This window comes from Leucoraja erinacea, chromosome 14 (assembly GCF_028641065.1).
Source record: "Leucoraja erinacea ecotype New England chromosome 14, Leri_hhj_1, whole genome shotgun sequence".
Classification (NCBI taxonomy): domain Eukaryota; kingdom Metazoa; phylum Chordata; class Chondrichthyes; order Rajiformes; family Rajidae; genus Leucoraja; species Leucoraja erinaceus.
In genome coordinates, this window is record NC_073390.1 from 13,677,064 (window position 1) to 13,700,845 (window position 23,782).

General features: G+C 43.2%; 1 protein-coding gene across 1 annotated transcript in view; it reads right to left on the reverse strand.

The window, feature by feature from the left end:
- LOC129703292 (uncharacterized) overlaps nucleotides 1–23,782 on the reverse strand; it is a 75,581-nt gene that overhangs the window by 24,790 nt on the left and 27,009 nt on the right. Inside the window, exons 3-4 of the mRNA XM_055645642.1 lie at nucleotides 15,390–15,542; nucleotides 590–738 (exon numbers count right to left, since the gene is read on the reverse strand). Coding sequence (XP_055501617.1) covers nucleotides 590–738; nucleotides 15,390–15,542 — 302 coding nt within the window. The remainder of the gene's footprint in view (nucleotides 1–589; nucleotides 739–15,389; nucleotides 15,543–23,782) is intronic.

The window sequence follows — 23,782 nt, forward strand, 5'->3', positions numbered from 1 at the left end:
TCAGCTGGCCTGTGCAGGTTCACCCCATCTGAGGTTTTAACATTCATATCACTCTATTCCTCAAGATAGACACAAAGATCTGGAGGAACTCAGCGGGCCAGGCAGCATCTCTGGAGAAAAAGGATGGGTGACGTTTCGGGTCTGAACCCTACTTCAGACAAAAGGTGACTTTCTTAGACCCTCTAGATTGGCATCTGCTCAATTCTAGACACAACCAAAACACCTTTACTTTGTATTTCACATGCTTCAACTAGGTCCTTGTAGGGATGGGTCTTTACGAGCTGAACAAAAGAATGGCATTATCTTGTTGCTGACAATGATGGTGACTTGTTGGAAGAGGCAAGGCCTTTCCCTAATACAAACAATCTTTTCAGAAGTTGTATCACACATGGTTTGGGCCTTCCACACGTATTGCTGCAGTCCACTTCAGAAAAGTACTGAAGGTGATGGTTACATCTGAAGGGCCAACCACCCTGTCATGAGCATGTCCAATGAGTACGTAAGAACATTAACAGCATGAATGAAATCTACAAAATATTACAAGTTTTTAATCTTCAGAACAGATTTAGTAATTACTAACAACACTTACTCATTATAATCCAGAACAATGCAAGTCAGCACACTGACATTGAGAGATTTCCCAAGCCTTTCAATTGACCAGGTATCGATTCCACAATCCAACAGTTCAACTTTAGTAAATGGATACTTTGTCCGTCCACGGAGTTCTAGAATTATTGCCTAAGTAGTTACAAATAACCCACAAAAAAATAAGCCATCTGTTACAACTGATTATAAAATATTCTATACATCTACAATATCACAGAATAATTTTCTAAATTCACACAGTTCAGATTAAAGCATTCAATGTTTGCAGATTTCAGGAGCACATAAGGATGATAATGGACAAACAATACAGGATGGGATAATCCACTCTGACCCTTTACTGTGATCATGACCTGTCCAAACGATGGGACAATGATTTTGATATAAGAACAAAAGAAATTAGTTCAAAAGCACAGTACAGGTCCACCACCAATTTTCCAGCAACTGATATTCCAGCACCCCCTCCCCCCACTTTAATCTGGACCGAGGTGCTGGAAAATGGGTGGTGGACCTGTACCTCAAGGCAGCCCCACACTCAATAAGATCAAGGTGTAACATCTTGCCAACCATAGCCACATCTCTCCAGATTTTAAAATGTTGCAATGAGATTTGCTTTGGGTGCAATTTTCTTTTGATCCTCCTGTAGCATTATATCTCCATTCCAGAGACCAATATACTGATGCATTAACTCAAGGCAAGTGCACCCTTGGATAGGTTTAAGGGCCTGTCCCACTTAGGCAACTTTTTAGGCGAGTGCAGGAGACTCTGCGCTCGCCTTATAATTGCCACATGGTCACCACATGTTTGCTGGTGGTCTCTGGTGAGTTTCCTTCATGGTTGCGAGGAGTTCCCGCATTCTGGGATCTAGTCGGGGTCTCAGAATGGTCACCGCAAATTTTTCAACATGTTGAAACATTTTCTCTAACCAAAAATTGGTCGCCATGGAGAAAATTGATAATCGTGTAGTCTTGGGTGCAGTTGTAGTGGGGTCGCCATGTAGTTATGGGTAGTCATAGGTAGTTTTAGTTAATCGCCTTTGCTGACGGGGCATTTTCATTGGCTCATTGGGGAAAAAAAATGTAAGCACTTACTTTCAGAACCGAGGATAACCAACCGGAAATGTTAAATGCCTGCTAAACTTCACAGCTGTGTAACTCTGGCTTATTAAAAAGTTGTCTGGCTTCTTAAAAGTGTCTCCACTCCTCTCCTCCCTTCTCTCTCCCTTCTCCCCACCCCCCCTCTTTTAAAGGACATACCGTACACTGTGCTAGCCGTCTTAACCATCCTGTTCATCGCAGTGTGTGTCCGTATCACCTTGGCTTTGCACCGTGTGAATTTCAGACAGGGCTCCCCCGCTTTCCCTGGCCCCCGCCTTTGCGATGTGTTTGTGTGTGTGTGTGTGTGTGTGTGTGTGTGTGTGTGTGTGTGTGTGTGTGTGTGTGTGTGTGTGTGTGTGTGTGTGTGTGTGTGTGTGTGTGTGTGTGTGTGTGTGTGTGTGTGTGTGTGTGTGTGTGTGTGTGTGTGTGTGTGTGTGTGTGTGTGTGTGTGTGTGTTCCACTCTGACAGTCGCCGTTCCAGTTCCCGGTTTTTCAGCGAGTGCCGCGAACTTGTCAGTGCCGGCAGTCCACTGAAAAATCGCCCGTGGGACAGGCCTTAGAGTGCAACTTTTCACACAGTGCAGCAGCTGTAATCTCATCAGAGCTCTGCGTAATGGCAACAAACCCTTCTTTTTTATGCACAGACCCCCTTGGAATAAAGCCTTAATTCGTACCATGTTCACTTTCTGTGATTCCTCGGTAAGGGCAACAAAATCCCTTTGAACATTGAAGTTTAATAGCATGAAAAATGATTCAAGCTGTCTATTTTTCCTACTGAAATAAGGAACATGGTTGTATGAAATGTCGTTCCATCTGTTGGCTTCCTATGCTCTCTATAACAGTCAAGTAGCAGGTCACTTGTAACAGTTTACTGTTCATCAACTTATTCCACTCCAGGATCACATCATCACAACCCTCTGAGGTATGTTTTGTATAACCACATAACCATATAACAATTACAGCACGGAAACAGGCCATCTCGACCCTTCTAGTCCGTGCCGAACACGTATTCTCCCCTAGTCCCATATATCTGCGCTCAGACCATAACCCTCCATTCCTTTCCCGTCCATATAACTATCCAATTTATTTTTAAATGATAAAAACGAACCTGCCTCCACCACCTTCACTGGAAGCTCATTCCACACAGCCACCAATCTCTGAGTAAAGAAGTTCCCCCTCATGTTACCCCTAAACTTCTGTCCCTTAATTCTCAAGTCATGTCCCCTTGTTTGAATCTTCCCTACTCTCAGTGGGAAAAGCTTATCCACGTCAACTCTGTCTATCCCTCTCATCATTTTAAAGACCTCTATCAAGTCCTCCCTTAACCTTCTGCGCTCCAAAGAATAAAGCCCTAACTTGTTCAACCTTTCTCTGTAACTTAGTTGCTGAAACCCAGGCAACATTCTAGTAAATCTCCTCTGTACTCTATTTTGTTGACGTCCTTCCTATAATTTGGCGACCAAAATTGTACACCATACTCCAGAATTGGCCTCACCAATGCCTTGTACAATTTTAACATTACATCCCAACTTCTATACTCAATGCTCTGATTTATAAAGGCCAGCACACCAAAAGCTTTCTTTACCACCCTATCTACATGAGATTCCACTTTCAGGGAACTGTGCACAGTTATTCCCAGATCCCTCTGTTCAACTGCATTCTTCAATTCCCTACCATTTACCATGTACGTCCTATTTTGATTTGGCCTGCCAAGATGTGGCACCTCACACTTATCAGCATTAAACTCCATCTGCCATCTTTCAGCCCACTCTTCCAACTGGCATAAATCTCTCTGTAGACTTTGAAAATCTATTTCATTATCCACAACCCCACCTATCTTAGTATCATCTGCATACTTACTAATCCAATTTACCACACCATCATCCAGATCATTGATGTACATGACAAACAACAGTGGACCCAACACAGATCCCTGTGGCACCCCACTAGTCACTGGCCTCCAACCTGACAAACAACCATCCACCATTACTCTTTGGCATCTCCCATTCAGCCACTGTTGAATCCATCTTGCTACTCCACCATTAATACCCAACAATTGAATCTTCTTAACCAACCTTCCGCGAGGAACCTTGTCAAAGGCATTACTGAAGTCCATATATACAACATCCACTGCTTTACAAACTAACAGGTCTATAATTGCTAGGTTTACTCTTAGACCCCTTTTTAAACAATGGAACAACATGCGCAGTACGCCAATCCTCCGGCACTATTCCTGTTTCTAATGACATTTGAAATATTTCTGTCATAGCCCGCTGCTATTTCTACACTAACTTCCCTCAATGTCCTAGGGAATATCCTGTCCGGACCTGGAGACTTATCCACTTTTATATTTCTCAAAAGTGTCAGTACTTCCTCTTCTTTGAATCTCATAGTTTCCATAGCTACTCTACTTGTTTCCCTTACCTCACATAATTCAATATCCTTCTCCTTGGTGAATACCGAAGAAAAGAAATTGTTCAATATCTCCCCCATTTCCTTTGGCTCTGCAGATAGCTGTCCACTCTGACTCTCTAATGGACCAATTTTATCCCTCGTTATTCTTTTGCTATTAATATAGATGTAGAAACCCTTTGGATTTACTTTCACCTTACTTGCCAAAGCAACCTCATATCTTCTTTTAGCTTTTCTAATTTATTTCTTAAGATTCTTTTTACATTCTTTATACTCCTCAAGCACCTCATTTACTCCATGCTGCCTATAATTATTGTAGATCTCTCTCCTTTTCCAAATCGTGTCCAATTTCCTTTGAAAACCATGGCTCTTTCCAATTTTTACTATTTCCTTTCAATCGAACAGGGACATAAAGATTCTGTACTCTTAAAATTTCACCTTTAAATGTCTTCCATTTCTCTTCCACATCTTTCCCATAAAACAAACTGTCCCAATTTACTTCTTTTAAATCCTTTCGCATCTCCTCAAAGTTAGCCTTTCTCCAATCAAAAATCTCAACCCTAGTTCCAGTTCTGACCCTCTCCATAATTATATTGAAACTAATGGTATTGTGATCACTGGTCCCGAACTGTTCCCCAACGCATACCTCTGCCACCTGACCCGTCTCATTTCCTAACAGGAGGTCCAGCACCGCCCCTTCTCTAGTAGGTACTTCTATGTATTGCTGCAAAAAACTATCCTGCACACATTTTACAAACTCCAACCCATCCAGCCCATTTACAGAATGTGTTTCCCAGTCTATGTGTGGAAAATTGAAATCTCCCACAATCACTACCTTGTGCTTACTACTAATATCTGCAATCTCCTTACATATTTGCTCTTCCAATTCTCGTTCCCCATTTGGCGGTCTATAATACACCCCTATAAGTGTTGCTACCCCTTTCCCATTTCTCAGTTCCACCCAAATAGCCTCCCTAGATGAGCCCTCTAATCTATCCTGCCAAAGCACTGCTGTAATATCTTCCCTGATAAGCAATGCAACACCTCCACCTCTTGCCCCTCCAATTCTATCACACCTGAAGCAATGAAATCCTGGAATATTTAGTTTCCAATCCCAGCCCTCCTGCAACCATGTTTCACTGATCGCCACAACATCATACTTCCAGGTGTCAATCCAGGCTCTAAGTTCATCCACCTTTCTTACAATGCTCCTAGCATTAAAATATACACATTTATAGAAACCTTGTGGTAGGTTAATGCATGTTCAAAACTCCTATGTTCACTGGTTTCTCCTCATCTTCACTCTTTGTTAACACCTCAATAAATAACATGATAGACTTGTCAGTTGGCCTTCCATAAAACCATGCTGACGGATAATCGTGTGATTTCCTCGGGTGTCTTGTACCATTCCCTTATGATTAGATTCCAGCATTTTCTCAATAAAAATAATCAGTCTAAATAGCCCCCAGTTGTTTATTTTCATTATTTGGCAGTGCTTCTATTTGCTACTTTCTACTTGGACCATTCCAGGGAAAGACAACCATCAAAGCACCCATTATTTCCTCATACAGGTACTATTTTCCCTCAGACATGGGAGGAGGCCATTCAGCCTATTTAGTCAATTGTGGTGCTCAGGGCAACCTTATTAAACCGATTCCCCCACTTATTTCACCGTACAAACTTGGGCGGCACGGTGGCGCAGCGGTAGAGTTGCTGCCTTGCAGCGCCAGAAACCTGAGTTTGATCCTGACTACGGGTGCTGTCTGTACGGAGTTTATACGTTCTCCCTGTGACCATTTGGGTTTTCCCTGGGAGCTCCGGTTTCCTCCCACACTCCTAAGACAAACAGATTTGTTGGTTAATTGGCTTTGGTAAAAATTGTAAATTGTCCCTAGTGTGTAATGTATGCTAGAGTACAGAGATCACTGGTCGGCGGGGACTCGGTGGGCCGAAGGGCCTGTTTCCGCTCCGTATCTCTAAACCTCTCTCTCTTGCATGCTCTTTAAATCACCCTGATATTCCTCTCACTCACCACACGTGCTATTTACATTGGTCAATTAACCTCAAGACCAACAGGGCTTTGGATTGTGGAAGGTAAACCCATGTTGTCACATAGAAAATATGTACACAGTGCAGAATTAAATTTGGGTCACTGCATCTGTAAATTAGCTTCATTCCGTGCACTATCTGGAACTGCATTACTTTTGAGCTCCAACCATCAAGTCATCCCACCCACCTCACCCACATTCTGCAGAATGATGGCCAACATTTCTGCAGTTACAGGTAGCTCATTTACCTATAACTACAGGGTGTTCAGGTGAGAGGGGAACATTTAGGGAAGATGTGCAGGGAGAGTTTTTTACACAGAGATTGATGGGGGCCAGGTACACACTGCCAGGGGTGGTGGTGGAGGCAGATCCAATAGTGGCGTTTAAGTGGCTTTTGGATAGGCACATTTTGTTCTATGTTCTAACAGTATAATCACTGGCCCAGACTAAAATTCAATCTTAAATTGTCTAGTATACGTTTCCTAATTTTGAAATGAACTGAGAATCTATATACATTAGAGAGTTTTATTTTTCTTAAATCTTTTGGCTCGGCTGAAAAAAACATGACACACAAAGTCAATTCACATTAAAATCTATTACCAAATCTACTGCATGTATAAATCTAATCAGAAATGTACAATGTATGAAACAGGGGAATCTATGTCGGATGGAAAAAGCTTCTAGGTTAAAATGTTTGATATGTATTGCTTAATTGATGAACAATAAGGTTATAGAGACCAAATACAAGGACATTTCTCATAGTTTTTTTCCGACAGCTTTCCTGTTTAAAATTACACATAATTTGCACAACATTATGAGAGGCTGCCGAGAAGTGACTGGAAGGATCTATTTCTCTGAGAAAATGGGTCGATCACCAGAGAACCTTGATTGAGGAAAGGTTTATTTTCAGTCGGATTGGTCGAGGTTAGTACCTACTGCCTGAACGGCTGGTCAAGGGTAAACCTCTCATCAAATTTAAAAAGTCCCTTGATGAGCATTTGCAGCATGCATGACCATTAGGTCTGTAAACTGAGAGTTGAAACTGAAATTAGGCTGGATAGTGTATCTTTGGTGGACATTGGCTCAATGGAGAAAAAAGACTCTTTGGCACTATAAATTCCTATGTGTCGGAAGGAACTGCAGATGCTGGTTATACACCGAAGATAGACACAAAATGCTGGAGTAACTCAGCGGGCCAGGCAGCATCTCCGGAGAGAAGGAATAGGTGATGGTTCAGGTCAAGACCCTTCTTCAGACTGAAAAAGGGTCTCAACACGAACCGTCATCCATTCATTCTCTCCAGAGATGCTGCCTGGTCCGCTGAGTTACTCCAGCATTTTGTGTCTAAATTCCTATGTATTCTTTTGAAATTAAGAAACTACTCAGAAGAGCAATAAAGAATGAATTCCAATAGAATTGGAAAACATATATCATTCTAATAACCTGTATATATTAGACAATACAATGATCAATCAAATCATTCAATTCAGCATTAGGCTTTTGAAATTTAGTTGGAAATTTTTCATCATTTTTGCATTCATTCCAGGTATTTTTTGACAGTCATATCCTGATTTACTGTTATGATTAATAACTCCGTTTTGCAGGCCGCGTTAGCAAGAGCACAGAAGCATAATATGTACCAGAGTATGAATAAAACACCATGAAAATGCTAAAAGTTAGTTTAGTTTAGAGATACAGCAAGGAAACAGGCCTTTTGGTCCATCAAATGCACACCAACCAGCTGTGTCACTAGCCACATTTGCAAGGAGGATAGTTAGAATATAAAATATTAACTAGGCAAAACCTCCTCCCATCATCATGCCCTCACCCCTTCTACCAATATAGATCATGCCCCATGCTTGATAAAAATTCAACAGCCTCAAAGCATCCAGGATGGCAACGAGCATTCATAGCTGCCCTTTCTGCCTTCAGCGAAGTGATACTGATCCATGATGTGGAGGCTCCCTTTGTGGGAATGGGTATTTCATCAAAAGTTGACGTTGACCTGGGTTACACAAATGGGGCTATTGAGCCAGCAAAAGGTATTTAAGTTCAGTTTATGTGCAGGAATGCCTAATTGTTTGTCTCGGGAATCCTTCTTTGAAAGTGGCTTCTAAAAGGGATCTGCTGTTTGCACTCAGTATCAGTCAGTATTTTGCTTCAAGCTGGTAAGCATTTACAGTCTTTGTTTTGTACATGAATGATTTGTAATAATTGAATCATGTTTTGATTCAGAAGTGCTTCATCAATCGTTGTGAATGTGTCACTGACTCACAATCTGAATGTTCCTTCAAAGTTGGCAACTATTTAAGTTCTGGATGCATTATGTGGATTAATGTTCCTAGGATGTTCCTAGGATCCATGGGTTTCACTTGATTTACTGAATTGTTTTAGTTTGTAACCCAAGCATGGAAAAAAATTTGAGCCAAACATTAACAAATAATTTCTCATGGAAATGTTTTAAACAAGGGAAGTGAATGCTGTGAAGCATTAAGAGATGTTTTAAGCTTAAATCCTAAATTAAATAAGCGAGTTGAAAAATAATTGTTTCATGCAGTTTAAAGCAAATGAGTGGCAACTTGTTTTCTGTTTCCACAGAAAGCCAGAAGCAGATTGGCAATATGTTGTAACATGTCACATGCTCTTTATTTATCCGTGTCCAGCTTGGTGTGCTTCATGTTTTGTTTTAATCAATTAATGAGTATGGATCTGAATTAGATTTGGAATAAATAAAACTGAAAGAAATAAAGACTAAATGATGGTAATGGTTAGTTATTTTCACCAAACAAGATGCAATAATCTATAATTCCAGACATGAGATTCCAACGTTAAATTTGACAACTGTTAAGTAATTTAGTTTGTCATTTATAGGGATTTGAGATTAACTCAAAGTCTTATATTCCAGAAGCTCAAATGTAATAAAGTCAGGGTTGTTTATTACCTTTTCGTAAGAAATTACAAGGAAAAAGTCAAATCATGTTTGGAAAATGTTTACCCAGAGGTTTACTCTGTGTTAAGGAATAAATCCTTACATGGGACATGATTTTTTTAAACTTTGACGGTCCCACAATGTTTAGGTTTGGGATTCTGAAATTAAAAGAAAATGGATAATGGTATATTCAAATAAACTGGATGTGGATAATGATATATTCTAGAGTTGTCAAGCCATAGAGAGATCCAGCATGGAAACAAGCCCTTCAGCCCATCGAATCCTAGATGACAATAAGCCACCCATTTTACAATCATCCCAATGGCCCTGTCCCACTGTAAGAGTTCATTCATGAGTTCTCCTGAGTTTGCCCCGATTCGAACTCAGAGATTTGCGGTAATGGCCACTCGTAGGTACTCGGGGCTCTCGTGGAAATTTTTCAACATGTTGAAAAATCTTCACGAGTACTCCTGAGCTTACCGCGTTTCCCGAGTACCTTCCGTTAGCGTTACGAGCCGTTAAGAGACGTCCCGAACTCCGATGTACCTGCTACGTACATTCTACGTGCTTCCACGAGTATGATTTTTTTAAAACTCGGGAGAGCTCTTGAATGAGCTCCTACAGTGGGACATATTCTCATCAAATGCCCCCAGATTTTAACACTCATCTACAAACCAAGGGCAATTTACAGTGGCCAAGTAAGCCACAAACTGGCACATCTTTGGGATGTGGGCGGATGTCATAGAATCCAGTGATTTCCAATGTAGTCACAGGAATAACATGCAAAGTCCACACAGACAGCACCCAAGGTCAAAATTGAATCGGTGTACATCAGTGTTCATATGTGATAGGAACAGAATTAGGCCATTCGGTCCATCAAGTCTACTCCACCATTCAATCACACCTGATCTAACTTTCCCTCTTAATCTCATTCTCCTGCCTTATCCCCATAACCCCCGACACTCATACTAGTGAAGAATCTACCTATCGCTGCCTTAAAAATATCCATTGACTCTGCCTCCGCAGCCTTCTGTGGCAATTAATTATTTGGTGTTTTTCAATGATGTCTTTGGTGTACAGAAGCAGTGGCTCTACTAATGGGATCATTGTGATATTTTGGGATTTAAATGAATAAAACAGGACTGTGCTCAGAAATGGCATCATATGAGAATATCAAGCTAATCATTTAAAGGGACGATGGAAATAGTAGGTCTACAGTAAATATTTTCCAGGGCTCTTGAATAAGATGACAGAAATATTCTTCAAAGGAATTTTTAAAAATTATATTTGAATTGGATTGCATTACCTGGGTATAGTTCACCAATGGATATTAGACTGCTGTGAATGTGCAAATGAAATAGGTAGTGAATGAGACAACATGGAAATGCATGATGAATTTGCACTGAAAAACGGGTCTCAGACATGCACAGTTGGTTGTCAATCCAAAGTTAGGGAAAGATGAATGTGATTCATGAGAAAGGGAGAGATAACTGACCAACTCGTCACAACACAGGCATAAAGAAAAGTGCTGGAGTAACTCTGCAGGTCAGGCAGCAACTCTGCAATAATGTTGACATACGTTCATAGAGAAACTGGGTTTGAAAAATTCAAGGCTGGTAAAATACATGGGTAACTTTGAGACAACTCAAAATTGGGAGGAAAATAGAGTGTGGATTTTAGACAAGGAGAGTTGAAGGTTAAGCAGAAACAGATGGGAAAAAATGTGTAAAATCGATGAAAAATCGTTTGTGTCCATTTATACAATGCAGCATTGTGCGTTTCTTTGTCTGCATGCATTACTTATGGTATTTAATCAACAAGTGAGAGGAAAGAGCATGTGACCCAGAAATGGCAGTGGTTACTTATGAGAACCCAATAAAGTGTAGAATTTTGAATATCACATCATTGCTATGTTTAAATTAGGTTATGGATTGGTTAGGATTAGTTAGAAAGTTGGACTACATAATGCAATGGAAATGGTTAAAGTAATGTGATCAGGGTGGAAATTATATAAGGTGGAAAAGAACAGTTGAGGCTGCATCTTTTAAATGAAAATGTTCAAATAGATGAGTGTCCAGCAGAGCTGTAAAAGTACCAGGTTGTGCCACTTTCACTTCGGATAAATAAAGTAGACCCATCATTCTAACTGAGAGGAAGACAAGAGAAGAGGACAAATAATGGCTAGGGCAGTTCAGGCAATTAAGTTGGTAACATCAGCATGGGGTTAGCGTGAGTTGTCCAAACAGGACCTATCTAAACCACTCAAGTAAAGCTAGGGATGTGAATGGCCACACTAATTAATGATGGAGAGGTTGGTTGGTGCTGTTCATTTGTTTGTTAATGGACTGGAATATTTAAGATGGTTACCAGAAACATTGGACAATTCATCGAAAGTCCATGCACAAAGAGCTTGAAGCAGATAGCTTTTAGCTGCTCTTTAAGATGAATCCTACATACTAAGCTTGGCCATACTATGCCAACAGCACGTGCTGATACTCCTTGGAATCATAGAATTAATTAACAAATGGGCCTTTTCTCCTTCCTCATCCATGCTGACCGTAGCGCCCATCAATGTTAATCCCATTTGCCTGCATCAGGACTGTATCCCTCGGCTCCTTTCCTATCCATGTACCCAATCTAAATGCCTTTTATGTTGAGGGATCTCAGCCAGACTGGGCTCTGCTGTTTGAGTCCATGTGAAATCCAGTGACAGAGTGTGGTAACGTTTAAATTCTAAAGCACAAACATGCAAGAATGAGACACAGAGATACAACTGGAAGCTGGTTGGCCCACTTGGACACACTAGCTCCAGCCACTGTGATTCACAACATTGCTTTTTGACGGTGTTTCTTTTTCCTAACCCAATAAATAAAATTACAGTGAATGTAGTCACAAAGAAGACGTGGAGCACCTCTACTTTCTTAGAAGTTTAAAGAGATTGTACAGGTGTGCTGAATAAAGTATCCTGGCTGGTTGCATCATGGCCTGGTATAGCAATTGCAACCCACAGGAATGCAAGAAGCTCAAAGTGTGGTGGATTCAGCCTGGTCCATCTAGAATATAGTCCTCCCCTCCATTAAAAGCATTCCATGAGATGCTGCTTCAAGAAGGCAGCATGTATCATCAAGGATCCCCAGCATCTGGGTCATGCCCTCTTCTCGCTGCTAACATCGGGCATGAGGTACAGCAACCTGAAGTCACACACTACCAGGTCAGGAACAGCTACTTTCCTGCAACTATCTAGAATCAATCAGTACAACACTAATCCTATCTCACCCAATGGAACACCATGGACCAAATCTTGCAGTCATGGACTTGCTTTTTTAAATATTTGTATTTTGTACTAATATCTTGTTTTGTTTTGCAGTCTTCTTTCTTTACACTGTCCTCCAGAACATTATATGTAGTTTTTGTTTAATGTAATTTCTGCGTGTTATCCGAGTCAACATGCCTGTGATGCTGTTGCTGCAAGCAAGTGTTTCATTTTCATTGTACCTGTTCCTCACTGTACTTGTGCATACGATAATAAACGCCTTTCAAATCAACTTCAAATGAAATATTTTCCTCACCACTGTTGTTTGAATAACTCTGCACAAATTGGGATCTCTTTGGGAGCAATGCTGTTTTCTAAGTTGGCAGTCACAAATCAAGTCCTGCATCCATTTTCATTCATAAGAAGTTTAAAGTTTAAAGTGTTACTGGTCCATTGAGAAGGTCAGCCATGAGAATGATTACTGAGAGCGATCTTGGCAGTTCTTTGTCTGACAAGGTCATTTGTCAATATGGAATCACAAGAAGCTGCAGATGCAGGTTCTTAAACAAAACAGAGCAGGTCAGGCAGCGTCTGTGGAGATGTTTCAGGTCGGGACCTGACCAGTCTCCACGGATGCTGCCTGACCCTCTGAGTTCCTCCGGCACTTTGTATTTTGCTCATTTGTCAATATATTTTATTACCACACATGTTGGAAATAAAGCCCAAAATATGTTACATTTCAATTTGACAGCAGATAATGAAAAGTCAAAAGTTTGACGAAAAATGTCCATGAACGTGCCAAGAATGAATGTTGATACTTTGTCATATCTGTGACACCAAATGACTCCCATATGTATCACTAAATATATATCCTATCTGCTCTCCAAAAAAGGCATCATATATCCCACCATGTTGAAACTAGAAGCCTGTGAAATTATGATTTGTGGAAACTATTGTAATGAAAGTATGACTTACAGTAACTGGCCTGAGGGGATAAATTACTGTTGCGTTGCTGCATTTGGTAATATTCCCAAACAATGGATTTAATAATGTGCAAACAGCCAATCCCTCAAAATAGTGTGGTTTATTGCATCTTTTTCATAAAACTGAGGACTCTTCAGCAGTAAGGATGGCACAGAGGTGCAGCTGGTAGAGCTGCTGCCTCACAGTGCCAGAGAAATGGGTTTGAGCCTGAAGTTGGGACCGGCATAGAGTTTGCATATTCTCCCTGCAACTGCATGTGTTTCCTCTAGATGCTCCAGTTTCCTCCACATCCCAAAGACATGCAGGTTTGTCTTCACAGCCCTCCGGTTCTTCCTCGACCAGAGAAGCAACCCATACCCAGCCACTGACACTCTCCTCCGCCTAGCGGAGCTGGTCCTTACCCTCAATAACTTCACGTTCGACTCCTCCCACTTCCTCCAAATACAAGGCGTAGCTATGGGCACACGCATGGGCCCCAGCTATGCCTGCCTATTTGTAGGTTACGTCGAGCAATCCTTGTTCAATACATACCAGGGCCCCATCCCCGACCTCTACCTCCGCTACATCGACGACTGCTTTGGTGCCACCTCCTGCACCCGCACACAACTGACTGACTTCATCCACTTCACCACTAATTTCCATCCGGCACTGAAATACACCTGGACCATTTCCGACACTTCCCTACCATTCCTTGACCTCACTATCTCCATTGCAGGTGATGGACTTCTAACCGACATACACTATAAACCCACTGACTCCCATGGCTATCTGGACTACACTTCTTCCCACCCTGCTTCCTGTAAGGACTCCATCCCCTACTCCCAATTCCTCCGTCTACGCCGCATCTGCTCCACGGATGAGGCGTTCCACACCAGGACATCTGAAATGTCCTCACTATTCAGGGAACGGGGGTTCCCCTCCTCCACCATAAATGAGGCTCGCACCAGGGTCTCTTCCATACCCCGGAACACTGCTCTCTCTCCCCATCCCCGCACTCGCAACAAGGGCCGAGTCCCCCTAGTCCTCACCTTTCACCCCACCAGCCGTCACATACAAAAAATAATCCTCCGTCAGTTTCGCCACCTCCAACGTGACCCCACTACTCGCCACATCTTCCCATCTCCCCCCATATCTGCCTTCCGCAAAGACCGCTCCCTCCATAACTCCCTTGTCAATTCTTCCCTTCCCTCCCGTACCACCCCCTCCCCGGGCACTTTCCCTTGCAACCGCAAGAGATGCAACACTTGTCCCTTTACCTCCCCCCTCGACTCCATTCAAGGACCCAAGCAATCGTTCCAGGTGCGACAGAGGTTTACCTGCATCTCTTCCAACCTCATCTATTGCGTCCGCTGCTCTAGATGTCAGCAGATCTACATCGGTGAGACCAAGCGGAGGTTGGGCGATCGTTTCGCCGAACACCTCCGCTCGGTCCGCAATAACCAAGCTGACCTCCCGGTGGCTCAGCACTTCAACTCCCCCACCCACTCCGTCTCCGACCTCTCTGTCCTGGATCTCCTCCATGGCCACAGCGAGCAGCACCGGAAATTGGAGGAACAGCACCTCATATTCCGTTTGGGGAGTCTGCACCCCGGGGGCATGTACATCGAATTCTCCCAATTTTGTTAGTCCTTGCTGTCTCCTCCCCTTCCTCAGCTCCCCTGCTGTCTCCTCCCACCCTCCAGCCTTCTGGCTACTCCTCCTTTTCCCTTTCTTGTCCCCACCTACCCCCACCCCCGATCAGTCTGAAGAAGGGTTTCGGCCCGAAACGTTGCCTATTTCCTTCGCTCCATAGATGCTGCTGCACCCGCTGAGTTTCTCCAGCTTTTCTGTGTAACCTTCGATTCTCCAGCATCTGCAGTTCCCTCTTAAACACAGGTTTGTAGGTTAATTGGAATCTGTAAGGTTGCTCCGAGTGTTACAGAGGGCAACAGTACAGAGTGGATGCGAAAGTGAGATAACGTTGAACTAGTGTGAAATGGTGATGGATGGTCAACGTGGAACGAAGGGCCTGATTCCATTCTGTATCTCTAAAAAAAAAGTATAGAAACAATAGTGAAACTTACTAAATTTGCAATGTCCTCATTGCTAAGAGCAACGTGCCAGACACACAGCTCCTTTCCATACATGTAGCGCTCATCTCGGACTGTCATTAGCAATGGTTTCAGATTGACTGGTAGCAGGGGATCTGTACTCGTCTCAAGCCTTGCAAGCATCAACTGGAAAGCAATAGGAAGAGTTACTTGAGCAGTTTAAACAATGCATCTAAAATTTAATCCAGACTCTAATAGCATTAATTTAGACCTTCCACCCTCTACTCAACAAATGCTGAGATCAAATATCTTTCTTGTAAAAAGCTACAAATTTCTCTCATATCTTCCATTGCCAATATTTTACACATAATGTTTATCTTAAAACTGGTGTTGAATTTCACCAATATGCTTTTTATAATATTCCACTATTTTTTTGCTAATGGCCTCTTTACAAATCCCAATGGAGCATTTCATAAGCAATGAATACAACATCTGAGAGCTTCAAATGCACTGCCAACTAGTAACGTCTTGACTATTTTTTTGTTACAATAATCGTATTTTTCTGGTTTAAATCAAGTTTATTTGGAAAACATTCCAAAACATTGTTCAGATGATTATAATCCCAATGTTACTGTATTTGACTGATCACAGAAAGCAACCTTCTCCAAAAACATTGGTGGCAAGACCATTGAAATTGTAAGGGAGATAGATCAAAAAGCAGACAGTCAGTGGTACATCTTGAAGCCTTAATGGTACATAAACGGCCAACATCAAGCTGCTTTCTCCTTTTAATATTTTCCTGTTTTGATTCTCACATTTTCTTGATTGTCGCTATGGTCTTCAAACACTTTGCCTCTGCCATCACAAATACCATTCAAATGGATGGCTTCATCTGCTTGTTCAGAGAAAATCGTGGGAAGTGTAGGGATCAGTGGGCAAAAACATGGAGGAAGCCAATGAGGTCTTCAGTAAATACTCATCTGTACACTGAAGAATATTGTGGTTGGAAAATTCAGGGTCAGTGCATTTCCAGAACCTTACCATTGAAAAGGAAGAAGTATTAAATGGCTTATATTATTTTTCTATCTTCTATCCATATTCTTATCTATCTATCTATCTATCTATCTATCTATCTATCTATCTATCTATCTATCTATCTATCTATCTATCTATCTATCTCTCTTCTATACTATTATTAAAACTCTCATCTTGTCCTCTTCCGGTTTGCGTTGTTTTTAAATTTGTGCAAAACCATTACCGTATATTGCTAGGATTTTTTCGACACCTTAATCGCCGTTCTCCTCTACACCAAGCGCACCAAGTTTAATTCCGATCGGTGAAACATTACAAAAACTATTGGCCTGTTATTCGCCGGGATGATGGCGCCCCTTCCGGCGCCCGCTGTCAATCACTGTTTCTGAGAATGAAGCTGAAGGGGTGGTAAGATCAGTAAGACTGTAAATGACATTACAACTAGTGTTATTGTTAACAGTAAAATGGGCTTTGCTTGGCTATAGAACAATATTGCAGAATTGGTAAGGTGGGCAGATCTGAGGCAGATAGAATTTAAAAATATGAGGTGATGCATTTTGAGAAGACAAATAATCTTAAGATATACAGGATGTTTGGTGGGACCTTAGGAAATGTAGGAAAAGAGAGAGGAACATGTCCCAAACATCCCTGAAAGCAACGGCACATATGGTATATTTGTCTTTAATCGTCACGGCATAGAAAATAAGCGTATGTGAACAGGAAGATTTTGTTACCATTATACAAAGTATTAGTTAGACCACAAGACCAATGTGTATAATTTTCATTGTGATACAATAGAAATATTGTGTTTGATGCAAAGAGAGTGCACAGGAAATTCACCTGGATGTTTAAGAAGGAACTGCAGTTGCTGGAAAATCAAAGGTAGACAAAAATTCTGGAGAAACTCAGTGGGTGAGGCATCTATGGAGTATGGAGCGAAGGAAATAGGCAACGTTTTGGGTCGAAACCCTTCTTCAGACTGATGTGAGGGTGGGGGAGGCGGGGAAGAAGTAAGGAAGAGGAGGAGCCAGTGGGCTGAGGGAGAGTTGAGAAGGGGAGGAGAAAGTAGGGACTGTCTGAAATTAGAGAAGTCAACGTTCATACCGCAGGGGTGCAAACTGCCCAAGTGAAATATGAGGTGCTGCTCCTCTAATTTACAGTGATCCTCACTCTGGTCATGGAGGAGGCCCAGGACAGAAAGGTCGGATTTGGAATGGGAGGGGGAGTTTAAGTGCTGAGCCACTGGGAGATCGGGTTGGTTATTGCGAACCGAGCTGAGGTGTTCAGCGAAGCGATCGCCAAGCCTACACTTGGTCTCACCGATGTATAGCAGCTGACACCTAGAGCAGCGGATGTAATAGATAAGGTTGGAGGAGGTGCAGGTGAATCTCTGCCGCACCTGGAAAGACGGCTTGGGTCCTTGAATGGAGTCAGGGGGGGGGGGGGGGGGGGGGAGGTAAAGTGACAAGTGTAGCATTTCTTGTGGTTGCGAGGGGAAAGTGCCCGGAGAGGGGGTGGTTCAGTTGGGAAGGGACTAATTGACCAGGGAGTTACGTAGGGAGCGGTCTCTGCGGAAAGCAGACAAGGGAGGAGATAGGAAGATGTGGCAAGTGGTGGGATCACGTTGGAGGTGGCGAAAAAGTCGGGGGATTATTTGTTGCACGTGACGGCTGGTAGGGTGGAAGGTGAGGACAAGGGGGACTTTGCCTTTGTTACAAGTAGGGGGATGGGGAGCGAGAGCAGAGTTACGGTATAAAGAAGAGACCCTGGTGAGAGCCTCATCTGCAGTAGAAGAGGGGAACCCCCGTTCCCTGAAGAATGAGAACATCTCCGATGCCCTGGTGTGGATTCACCTGGAAGTTGCCTCCATGTGAGAGAGATTGGATAATGTGGGTTTGATTGGAGCAGAGAAAGCCGAGGGAGGAGAAGGAGGAGGAGAGTCCTGTATGAGGTATTCAAAATAACGAGGGGAATAGACAGGAGAGGTATTGAGGGGCTGATTGACTGTGTGTTTTTCCCATTGCAGAGGTGTCAATGAGCAGAGGCCATGGATTTCAGGTATGGGGTAACATATGTAGATTTGAATTGAGGAAGCATTATTTTACCACTGGAGGATAGAATGCATGCTTAAGGGGTTGGTGGAGAGCCAGCAGCTATTTTCCAGCATTCCCCTTGAAATAAAAAGATATGCATTTATAAAACACCTTTCGTATTCCTTTCACAACATCCCAAAGTGCGTCACAGTCTAATGAATGCCAGTGTGGTCCCTGTTGTAATGCAGTGAATTTGTGAACAACACGATACGTGATAACCTGTTTTACAAAACTGTTTGACAAAAAAACTATTGGTCAGGACACCAGGGATATCTTCTCTGTGAGTCCATGCTCTGAATCTACCTGAGCGAGAGGATGGGCTTTGTTTTAATGATGTGCCTGGAAGAGGATCCCTGTACCGAACAGCAGTTTATACTGGAGCAGCAACCTATAGTTTTGTGGTCTTCAAACTTAGGGATTGTAATTGTAATTGTAATTGATTTTATTAGCCAAGTATGAAAACAAAACATGTAAATCATACGAGGAATTTGATTACAGTCATACCAAAATAGCAACGAAACACACAACCACAGAAAATTTTAACATAAACATCCATCACAGCAGCTCCTCCACATTCCTCACTGTGATGGAAGGCAATAAAGTCTAATCTTCTTTCTTTCCTCCTTTTTCTCCCGCGGTAGAGGGAGTCAACCGGTCGGGGCGATTGACGCTCCCGCAGCCGGTGATCGAAGCTCCCATGTTGGGGTGATTGAAGTACCCGTGATCGGGGCGGTCGAAGCTCCTGCAGCTTGGAGCTCCCATTTAGCCAGTCCCTGACAAAGGGATCACGAGCTCCATGATGTTAAAGTCCGCAGGCTCCCACGGTTGGGGCTCCCAAAGTCAGTCCCCAGCTAGAGGCCGCCAGCTTCACGATGTTAGGCCACAGTGCAAACGGAGATACGATAAGGAAAAAGTCACATCTCTGTTGAGGAAAGAGAAAAAAAAAGTTTCCCCCACCCTCCAAATAATCTATCTATCTATCTATATCTATCTATCTATCTTCTATATATATTTAAAACTCTGGCCCCATCCGACCGACTGCCGACCGGCGCCCTTCCTGCCTTTCGATTCGTGCCCGATACTCGCAGATGTCCAATCGGAATGGCCGATGCTCGCAGATGTCCAATCGGAATGGATTCATTTGCATGTACGGCTGCCGGCTGCATTTCTTCCTTTGATTCATTGCCACGCCCAATCCAGACGCTCAATCTCCGAGATATTTTCCATTTCGGTAGAGATTTCGCTTTTCTTTCTAAGTATCCGCTCCTCATTTCATTTCGTCGTGTTGAAGTACACGTTTTTAATCAAATCCCTTCTCCCCCCCTCCCCCACCAACCCCCAAGTATTTCAAAAATAAACAGGCTTCTCCATTTACATGCCAGCTTCCAACACACTTCGAAACAAAGTTGCAAGACAGGAACACTGAACTTTTCACTGCTGTAGCAGGCAGGGGAGGTGCCATTGGATTTGGCAGGGCAGTGCTGGAATCTTACTTTTGGGAACGGCTTCAGTTCCATTGGAGGAGACGGGTGCATGGTGGAATATTGGGTTGGGGGATCACACCATTGGGGGAGCAGACCCAACGGGTCTGCACTTGGTCTAGTAACTATTAAAAGTCTGATCTTGGATGTGTATGTGTGTGCGTGCGTGTGTTTATTTGTTTGTGTGCAATCACATCTTCGCGAAAAAATGACTCGGAAACTGTAACATTTTTACATATTCCATATAACCATATAACAATTACAGCACGGAAACAGGCCATCTCGGCCCTTCTAGTCCGTGCAGAACACTTACTCTCCCCTAGTCCCATCTATCTGCACTCAGACCATAACCTTCCATTCCTTTCCCGTCCATATACCTATCCAATTTATTTTTAAATGATAAAATCGAACCTGCTGCCACCACTTGCACTGGAAGCTCATTCCGCACAGCCACCACTCTCTGAGTAAAGAAGTTCCTCCTCATTTTACCCCTAAACTTTTGTCCCTTAATTCTCAAATCATGTCCTCTTGTTTGAATCTTCCCTACTCTCAATGGAAAAAGCTTATCCACGTCAACTCTGTCTATTCCTCTCCTAATTTTAAAGACCTCTATCAAGTCCCCCCTTAACCTTCTGCACTCCAAAGAATAAAGACCTATCTTATTCAACCTTTCTTTGTAACTTAGTTGCTGAAACACAGGCAACATTCTAGTAAATCTCTTCTGTAATCTCTCTATTTTGTTGACATCCTTCCTAAAATTTGGCGACCAAAATTGTACAGAATTGCTCCAGAATTGGCCTCACCAATGCCTTGTACAATTTTAACATTACATCCCAACTTCAATACTCAATGCTCTGATTTATAAAGGCCGCACACCAAAAGCTTTCTTTACCACCCTATCTACATGAGATTCCACCTTCAGGGAACTATTCCTAGATCCCTCTGTTCAACTGCATTCCTCAATTCGCTACCATTTACCATGTACGTCCTATTTTGATTTGTCCTGCCAAGATGTAACACCGCACACTTATCAGCATTAAACTCCATCTGCCATCTTTCAGCCCACTCTTCCAAATGGCCTAAATCTTTCTGTAGACTTTGAAAATCTACTTCATTATCCACAACACCATCCATCTTAGTATCATCTGCATACTTACTAATCCAATTTACCACACCATCATCCAGATCATTGATGCATATGACAAACTATTCCGGTAGACATTTTCCCCATGAAGTCCAAAATTGCCATCTGAAAATGTCATGCTTTATTTCTGGAGTTATTACTGAAAATGTTCAAAAATATGACAAAACTTTGAATTTTAAAAAGACTGCCTTTCGCTGATGATGTCACATTGGGTATGTGTGCCGTCTTCCTCGTGCTGCGAGTGACGTCACCCTCCCCCTTTCCCTCCGCCCCTCCCCCCCCGTTATTCAAAAAAAAGACACCGCCGGAGATGAAGTTGGGCAGTGGACTGAAGACCAAAGATCATGGCTGAAGACCCTCCCCCCCCCCCCCCCCGGCCCCCCCCCCCCGGCCTCTCTCTACCCCCGGCCTCTCTCTCCCCGGCCTCTCTCCCCCTGGCCTCTCCCCCCCCCTCCTCCCAGGGCTCTCTCCCCTAGGCCTCTCTTCACCCGGCCCCCTCTTCCACCTCCCCCATCTTTTCCACCCCTCTCTCTTTTCCCCTCCTCTAACCCCCATCCTTTTAACTTTTAAGTCTCTTCTCTATATGGGGACCTGACTTTTTCCCTGTCGGGTCTCCGTTGCCGTTGGGGCCTGGCACCGTGGGGTGGCCTCTGGCCGGAACGACCTGGGGGCTCAAGTCACGGAGCCGGCGGAGCTGCGGACCTACCATCGTAGAGCTGGCCGGCTTCGGAGCGTGGAGAGCTGTGGTGGCGCGCTGCTGCGACCCAACTCCGGTGGATGGTGACACCGGGAGCTCGCGGGTCCCCGGTAGGAGACTGCTTTACGCAGCACCAGCAACAACAACTCTCCCGCCCGAATTGCGGGGTTGAAAGTGACCTGGAGCGGGGACTTACATCGCCCGGCGCGGCTTAAACAGCCGCGGGACTTGCTAGCGCCCGCCGGTGCCTCCAACATCAAGACCCGGAGCAGGGCCTTACATCGCTTGGCGCGGCTTTAAATGGCCGCGGGACTTGCTAGCGCCCGCCGGGGGCTTTGACTTTGACTTTGGCATCGGGAGAAGAATGGAGAGCAGGGGAGAGGCAAGACTTTGCCTTCCATCACAGTGAGGAGGAGATTCACTGTGATGGATGTTTGCGTAAATTATGTTGGTGTGTGTCTTGGTTCTTTTCGTGTATGACTGCAGAAACCAAATTTCGTTTGAACGTCATGCGAGGTTCAAATGACAAATAAATGGTATTGTATTGTATTGTAGTCCAGTTTATCCATCAATTCACCTCCCACAACATTCCCTTACAAAATGCTGGCCACATCTGCTTGTGCAGGTCCCAGACGATGCAAGAGTCAACTCCAAAACAGTTTCTACTGCCTTGTTCATTTCACTGATCCTGCTTTATTACACACAAACAAATTATTAAGGGACAGTCCCATGGTGTTTTGTTTAAATCCCTGTGCTGTCTCATTACTAATAGTTTATCTATGCACTGTAGTTGTAATGTTACAGAAATATCTTCTGGTTGTACATCTGAAACACAGGGCAATGACTGCAGGAAATAGACTTTGGGACAAAGGCAAAGATCTTCAGAGAGTATTAGAACAAAAAAAAAAGTGACCAAATATTTCAGCCGTGAAACGTAATGCCATGTCCATATTTGTGGTTATTTGTTGTCATTACCCAAGTCCAAAGTTACAAGTCTTCCATTTTATGTTTGATGTGATGCCACAGTCTTTTCATGTAAGGTCTTCCCATTTCTTAAACCGTTTTCCCATACATGCCCTGGGCATCTGTTCTTCCATATGTTTTGCATTTTACTTGAGATTTGGAAATAAACAAATGTATTGTTTCCAGAGATTTCGGACTATAACTAAGAGCTCTCACTGTGTGTCTAGTATTATTTGGAGGCATGAATTCCAACAATGTGCGTACACATGCATAAAAGCACATGCACACGCACACACATATACACATGCACATACACACAGCCACTGGTGACATGTTTAATTAGCTTGAAAGTGCTCTAGTCTTTGTTAACACAGAGGATGATGAGTGTCTGGCACATGATGCCAGAAGGGTGGTGGTGGAGGCAGATACAATCATGACTTCCAGGTAGGCACATTGATATACAGGGATTGGAGAGATCTGGATTTTGTGCAGACAGGTAGAGTTGGTCTTGGCATCATGCTCAGCACAGAAGGACCTGTTCCTGTTCTACATTCTATGTCTACGTTCAACATCAGAGGTTGAGACATTTGTGGGCCAGAAGGAAGGTATTTGGAGAGAGTGTGAGATAAAAGGTCCATGTTCTTTTGCAGCTGCCAGATTGATTAGTCTTTCTTCCCCGTTGCCCGACTACCTGAAAGTGCTGTGAATCTAGTTTGGAGGAGTGGGGTGAGAGGGACAAGAATTAAAGCGAATAGTCAAGGTCAAACAAAAACTGGGACTGTAGGAGTAAATCTCCCTCTCAATGAGGGGCTAGAACTTGGCTATTTGATACAAGGTCCTGGCAGTGTTGCTCTACATGGTGTAGGTGAAGCCCAGGCCCTGCACCTCTGTTGCAGTAATCACCCCAATCATTTTCCATTGCATCTGGAGATCCTAATTGGACCCGGTATTGGATTTCTAACTATGCTTTTTTATTTTAATGTCTTGTTTATTTACAGTTTTTTTTCTCTGTATTG